Source organism: Amphimedon queenslandica, unplaced genomic scaffold (genome assembly GCF_000090795.2).
Source record: "Amphimedon queenslandica unplaced genomic scaffold, v1.1 AMPQUscaffold_13422, whole genome shotgun sequence".
NCBI lineage: Eukaryota > Metazoa > Porifera > Demospongiae > Haplosclerida > Niphatidae > Amphimedon > Amphimedon queenslandica.
In genome coordinates this window covers 137,542-145,037 of record NW_003546342.1, presented here as the reverse complement: position 1 = coordinate 145,037, position 7,496 = coordinate 137,542, and the positions used below count along the sequence as shown (strand labels likewise).

General features: G+C 35.1%; 1 protein-coding gene across 1 annotated transcript in view; it reads left to right on the top strand.

Moving 5' to 3' along the window:
* Positions 1-7,429, top strand: part of LOC105312656 (putative ferric-chelate reductase 1) — a 13,414-nt gene extending 5,985 nt beyond the window's left edge. The window contains exons 8-21 of the mRNA XM_011405469.2: positions 1,747-1,907; positions 1,960-2,048; positions 2,105-2,229; positions 2,672-2,830; positions 3,041-3,201; positions 3,629-3,723; positions 5,773-5,913; positions 6,013-6,224; positions 6,274-6,333; positions 6,387-6,427; positions 6,546-6,607; positions 6,703-6,852; positions 6,938-7,083; positions 7,174-7,429. Of these exons, the coding sequence (XP_011403771.2) occupies positions 1,747-1,907; positions 1,960-2,048; positions 2,105-2,229; positions 2,672-2,830; positions 3,041-3,201; positions 3,629-3,723; positions 5,773-5,913; positions 6,013-6,224; positions 6,274-6,333; positions 6,387-6,427; positions 6,546-6,607; positions 6,703-6,852; positions 6,938-7,083; positions 7,174-7,272 (1,701 nt within the window). The 3' untranslated portion in view covers positions 7,273-7,429. The remainder of the gene's footprint in view (positions 1-1,746; positions 1,908-1,959; positions 2,049-2,104; positions 2,230-2,671; positions 2,831-3,040; positions 3,202-3,628; positions 3,724-5,772; positions 5,914-6,012; positions 6,225-6,273; positions 6,334-6,386; positions 6,428-6,545; positions 6,608-6,702; positions 6,853-6,937; positions 7,084-7,173) is intronic.
* Positions 7,430-7,496: the final 67 nt, after the last annotated feature.

The following is a 7,496-nucleotide window of genomic DNA, read 5'->3' as shown; positions in this document are numbered from 1 at the left end:
ATGACAATAGATCATCTAATGAAGCACAAGCTGAGGCATCATCTGCATACCATACATCTCTGCCTGTGTTGGGATGGCCAATGTGATCAATCAATGGGACTGTAGCCACAGCATATATAAACATTGAGAGTGGGTCCCCTTGAGTCACCCCTTCCTTACTGTATAAAAACTCCTTTGAATCCTTGACGACCAGAGGTGCCCAACCCCTGTATGTATTAAATATGAACAATGAACAATTAGGCCAAAGAATACGGGTATTCCACAGAGCTGCCTGACGGTTAATACTATTGAAAGCATTCGATGCATCGATCATCAGAACTCCCCATCCATTATCCTCATTTTCCTTGAACAAATTAGACACAGTATGTATTGCAGCCTCAATCCCACACTTAATTCCTCCGCATAGTTGGGTAATATTACATGTATCATTGAGATCATACCTTGTTAGAAAACAGACAGTCTTACCAATTATTCTTCTTAAAGTCTCTCCAATTCCTATGGGACGAACACCGGGACACTTATCTAGAGCTACCAGCCTACATGACATCAGTGCACGAATATCATCCCAAGGAACGACATTGTTTGTGAGACGACGGACCAGGATGGCAATGGAATCCCGAAGACGATCACTATGTGCCCCATAACGAAGGAGAACATCGTGCCAGTGGCCGGCATCGGTACCCGAAGGCCCAGCGCTGCCTTGAATGCGGGAGGCTGCAAAGTGAATGTGTGCACCAGTGACCATTAGATCTAGTCTGGGAGGGAGAGTATCACACTTAATCAGAGCAGACTCGGGTGGACATTGTGGATCTGGGTGTTTCAACTTTAAGGTATCTAAAACTGTCATATTAGACGAGGGACCATCTCGGGTCTTAGTTTCAATTACTTTACTAGAAGGTAGTACAAGTCCCTTTGACTTCTCAGAGAGCCATCGCATAGCTGCTCTAGTCTTGCCTTGCAACATTAGTCTTGTAAAAACAGTGACCAAATGATCGGTGTCCTCTTTATAGGTCTGGGTCTTGAGAGTATTGTCACACGCAACAGCTTCGTTCACTAAACTATCAAAGTCTTCATTTGTCCATTTCAACAACCTTCTCTCCATCAATTCTCTTATATCAGTCCCTTTCCTTACCATACGGGTTCTTTGTAATATTACAGCAGAGAAAATCATCAGTCTTTCAGAGGGATAGTTTCCAGCAGCAAGATGTGCAACTTCTTCAGACAGTAGATCAACATATTTCCAACCGATGGATCCTCCAGGGACATGGTATAATCTTCCTTTCAAGTGAGTAATGGCCAACCAGCGGCGGGACCACTCACTGTCTGGTACTGTAGTATAACACAAAGTACCATATGGTATTCTATGGTATTCTATGGTATTCTATGGTATTCCATGATGCGTGCCTATGGTATTCCCATAGGCATGCATCATGTACTGGTCAAAGTCAGGGACATCTCTATGAGCACTGGATGAAGACAGGGCCCGCACACCAGCAGGAGAAAGTAGTGGCGGCGAAGGACAGTCACCACGTGGGGAAGGAGATGGTAGAGAGCAGGTAGTAGTGGTAGATTGTACGAGGTTGTGGCAGGTTCCTTTCTTTTTGGGAAGACAAGAAAAACACTTAGATCCTTTCTTCTGGCAAGAACAGGACTTACATACAGCACTGGTCCCATTACAGGCACAGCACCTCTGGCTACCACCCGCCATTATTATTATTATTATTATTATTATTATTATTGGTATAGGGTATGGATGATGTGTTGGGGTGTAAAATAGAGAATAATGATGTTACTGTATTGGATACATGGAATCCTAATGGATACAATGCTAATCAAGCTGACAGTAACTCATCTGCTGGTATATGTACTCACTCTACCAGTTATACCAATGGGAGGATGTCCTGCCTGTAAGTATAGGGATGCATAATGCTTAAGAAATACTACTTATTGTTGTTATAGATTCAGTCGTACTGTTAGTATAACTAATCAAGGACAGGACTACAATCTTGATTCATCTTACTACATATTGAGAGCTTATAGAACTAATAGTAAGATTAACAAAACAATGACTAACGATAAATATTGAATATTGTGTGTTCTACAGGTCAGCCAGTAGTCAGTTTCCTATACAAACACAGTAGTACTCCTACTCCTTCCTCAGTACAGTATAATCCAATGAGAGACTCAACCACACCAGCACCTCCAATTGAGGACTGCCCTCAAGCTCCAGTGAGTATCAGTATTGATATTTATTCCTTTTGGGCACAACTGCATTAATAGAAGCTTTTTTGAGGCCCTAAATACTGAGGGCTACTGTATAGTGGGAAATTTTTGAGGGAATTAAATTTGGTTAATTGGCGTTTTGATAGCCATTCGCCTAAGTAAAATATGCCAATTTTGAGCCATTATGCGCATGCTCAATGGCACGTTGCCACTATTTTGCCAAATTAAAATTCGCTGATCACCAAAATTTAGCAATTCACCAAATTAACTCCCTCCAAATTCCCTGCTATACTGTACAATAGTTTAGTTAAAATTTGCTTATTTTTAAATGCTAATAACTGAATATGTATAATTAGAATCAGCTGAATAGCTTATAGTACATAAACACACTACATGTAGATGTCTGTGTTTATTTTATTTATTTATTTATTTATTTATTTATTAATAGCCATCAGATGCTACTTATCCATTCCGTGTTGGTAGTCCTGGAGATGATTATTATTTTGCTGCTAATTTCAATTCTGATAATAGCAGTTTCATTGATATGCGGTTGGAGGGTAAAGCTGATGGATATATTGCTGTTGGATTCACTGCAACAAGAGATATGGTACATGTACAGCAAAATTCAGTGTATAATAAACATAAATATACATTTGTATTTTTTGTTCTAGTCATTAGCAGGAACTAATACAGTATTTATATAAATAGTTTTGTTTCACGTCTCACTGATTGTGTGCATGTATAGTACATGTACCTATACATGTATACTTTAGTGTTTTCTTTGTATCATTTATTTATTTATTTTCCATTTGTTTAGTATAATGCAGATGTTGTTGGTTGTAAGAGAGATCCTGCTGATGGCTCAGTATCAGTCATTGATACATGGAACCCAAGCACTCGCAGTAACCTCTTGGATGCCAGCCAGTCAGGAATATGCAGACACACTGCAGACTATAGCAATGGAAGAATCAGTTGCACGTAAGACTAATGCAATATCATATAAGTGGGGTTTTTTAGGGTTACAAGTTTCACAAATTTCACAGATTCTTTCCTGATTTGCGAAAATAAAATCTGCAAAAACTAATTTAATACAGTACCCGCATGGCACACGTGGTAGAATTCACAAAATTAAAATCTGCAAATTCGAATTTTAGTAGATTTTGCAAAATATAATTCCCCCCCCCCCCGAAAAAAACACCACTTATACAGTATTTAGTATTATAATTAAAGTGCTCAATTTACTGGCTTGCATGATTTATTTGGTTCTAATTTTAGTATCATCATCTTTCAGTCACACTGTGTCCGAGCCTTTTGATTGTTATCCCAATCTGTTTTAGTCATTATTATTATTAGACCATTAGGTTGTATTTCAAATAAATTATATCTTTCTTATAAACTTGTGCAGGTTCAGTAAGTATGTTGGCATTATTGATAGTGGTCAGGATCTGGATCTTAATACTACTCTTTATCGTATATACAATGCTTATAGTCCAACTGGAGGTTAGTTATGACTGTGTTAATTAAGTTCATGGTTGCCAGTGGGGTTGGGTCATCTCTCCAAATGACCCCTAATTTTTATTACATTTTCTGACAAATATTAATGCCCTTATGCTATGTAGATAGTTTCTGAGTTATGAGCATTTTAAAATTTGATTCAAATTTTGAAAAAAGCAAAGGCTATATAGCCCATGGTTTTTTTTCTAAAAATGGTCCCAAAATCACTCCCAATTTTTATTGCATTTTCTGATGCATATTGATGTCCTTATGCTATTTATAAAGTTTGAGCAGTTTCAGACAAATAATTTCTGAGTTATGATCATTTTTAAAAATAGGCCAAATTTTGAAAGATACCCAAGGCTATTATAGCCCATGGTTTTTTTCAAAAAAATGGCTCTGAAATCACCCCCAATTTTTATTAAATTTTTTGATACATATTAATGTCCTTATGCTATGTAAAAAGTTTGAGTTGTTTCCGACAAATAATTTTTGAGTTATAAGCATTTTTTAAAATACATGTAGGCCGAATTTTGAAAAATACCCAAGGCTATAGCCCATGCTTTTTTCCAAAACATGGCTCCGAAATCACCCCCATTTTTATTACATTTTCTGATGCATATTGATGTCCTTATGCTATTTAGAAAGTTTGAGCAGTTCCAGACAAATAATTTTCGAGTTATGATCATTTTTAAATAGGCCAAATTTTGAAAACTACCCAAGGCTATAGCCCATGGTTTTTTCAAAAAAATGGTTCCGAAATCACCCCCAATTTTTATTAAATTTTTTGATGCATATTGATGTCCTTATGCTATTTAGAAAGTTTGAGCAGTTCCAGACAAATAATTTTCGAGTTATGATCATTTTTAAAATAGGCCAAATTTTGAAAACTACCCAAGGCTATAGCCCATGGTTTTTTCAAAAAAATGGTTCCGAAATCACCCCCAATTTTTATTAAATTTTTTGATATATATTGATGTCCTTATGCTATGTAGAAAGTTTGAGTTGTTTCCAACAAATAATTTTTGAGTTATAAGCATTTTAAAAAATAGGCCAAATTTTGAAAAATACCCAAGGCTATATGCCCATGCTTTTTTCCAAAACATGGCTCCAAAATCACCCCCATTTTTTATTACATTTTCTGATACATATTGATGTCCTTATGCTATGTAGAAAGTTTGAGTTGTTTCCGACAAATAATTTTCGAGTTATGATCATTTTAAAAATAGGCCAAATTTTGAAAACTACCCAAGGCTATAGCCCATGGTTTTTTTCAAAAAAATGGCTCCGAAATCACCCCCAATTTTTATTAAATTTTTTGATATATATTGATGTCCTTATGCTATGTAGAAAGTTTGAGTTGTTTCCAACAAATAATTTTTGAGTTATAAGCATTTTAAAAAATAGGCTAAATTTTGAAAAATACCCAAGGCTATAGCCCATGGTTTTTTCAAAAAAATGGCTTCGAAATCACCCCCAATTTTTATTACATTTTCTGATATATATTGATGTCCTTATGCTATTTAGAAAGTTTGAACTGTTTCCGACAAATAATTTTCGAGTTATGATCATTTTTTAAAATAGGCCAAATTTTGAAAAATACCCAAGGCTGTAGCCCATGGTTTTTTTTTTCAAAAAATGGCCCCAAAATCACTCCCAATTTTTATTACAATTTTTGACAAATACTAATGCCCTTATGCTACGTAGAAAGTTTAAGCTGTTTCCAACAAATAATTTTAGAGCATTAGAAAATAGGCCAATTTTTGAAAACGTTTTGTGATATACATTTTTTCAAAAATTGACTCCAAATTCACCCCTCATTTTTAACAGTATTTTTTTTATGCGCATTGTTGTCCTTATGCTACATAGAAAGTTTAATTAATTTTTTTAGATTTGTTTCATTATTAATAGTTGTTGACTATAGAGTCTGCATGTATGTGTATGTATGTGTGTTTGTTTTTGTGTACATACTACAGTACATGTATGTCTAAAATTGTGTTTTTTTAATTATTATGACTCAACTAATTGGTTTGTTTTATTTTTATGAATGGGTAGGTTTGGCTTCAGAAGGACTTTCTAGACATACCATCACTCCATCATTCTCAAGAGCTCAGACTAATTTACTAACTGATATTAGAGAAGGAAGGACTGAAGATGTTGATACTTGGCCTAAACAACAACTACTGAAAACACATGGTATGATAGTACATACACGTACAATGTACATGTATTATTACTGTATTGCACGGTTTTAATAATTTATTATTTATTTATTAATTATTATTATTGTATTAGGTACTTTCATGACTATTGCATGGCTGGCATTAGCTATGTCGGGTGCCTTCTTTGCTGCCTGGATGAAACCAGTACTGCCTAATGGAGAATGGTTCATAGTTCATCGGATACTAATGGCTGGATCACTCATTGTTGGTATACTAGGATTCATACTACCATTCATTGCACATGCTAGGAGTCCTACCCCTGGAATTATTAGCTTCTCATCTGATGTGAGTCTTTATAGCAATGATTACCGTGAATCAATGTGTTATATTTTAGGGTAAGAACACAGCTCATTTTGTTATTGGAATCATCATAATGTGCTTACACATTGCTAATGTAAGAATTACATCTAATATAATAATTTTATTGTTACTATTTACTGTCCATAGCCTATTATTGCTGTTTTCCGCTGTAATCCAAAAGGAGAAAAGTAAGACACTTCTTACATTACATTGAATGCATGCACTTCATATTTTGACTGGGAGTTCAATTCTTCGTATACTTTTAATTAGCTTAGTACTAATAATTTCATTTATTATTATTAATAGACGTTGGATCTTTAACCTCTCTCATGCCCACATCATTGGCTATGCACTACTGGTCCTGTCCTGTAAGTATGAAATAATATACTATACTTTTAGTGTTAGCAAATAATGTTGGTAGTATAGTTTTATCATAATTTGAGTCTCGTTTTTCTCATTGTAGTTATCAATATTGCTCTTGGGGCCCACCTCCTTGATAGAGGCAGCTTTGAAGTGGCTGGTTTCTACATTGTCTTCATTATACTCCTCACATTGTTCCAAGTGTTCCTGTTCATCATTCATGCTTACAATGCACGCAAAGCTCCAGAGAAAGGTAATCATTAATATGTAATGTATATTTGCTGGTATTATTTGAAGTCTATTTATCATTATTGTTATTATTATTCGTGTGTTGTTAGATCGTCCTGCTCTGGTTCACAGTCTATTGAAGTATAAGTATCTGTTTGCAGCCAGTACTGGTGGAGAGCATGAGATGAAAAATAAGAAGAAGGAAGAGGAAGAAAAGAAGGACACTGTAAAACCAGAAAAGAAGAAACCTCTCCCGGTATGCAAATGATCCAGTGATAATATTCCATCATTTATCATCATGCTATTATTATTATTACCCATTTCTTTTCTTTCTCTTTTAACACAGAGTGCTTTAATCCGTACCAGTTGGATAGCAGTCATTGGTCATTTGGTTGCTGTCAGTGTCGCTGTACTGATCATGATCATATTGATTGCAATTGCTTAAAGGTTTTGAAACTAACACACTTCTCCACGCATGCATGCATTTCTAACCATACTACACTTATCCTTACACTACACTTATCTTTTTTATTTAGCTAAGCATTTATTTTGCTATTTTTGTATACTCATATTAATTATTTTTACCACCCTCCGTAATTTAGTATGAATTTTTTATTACCTTCGTCTTTCCTTATATTTATTGTTTTGACCATAAATATTTTTATAGAT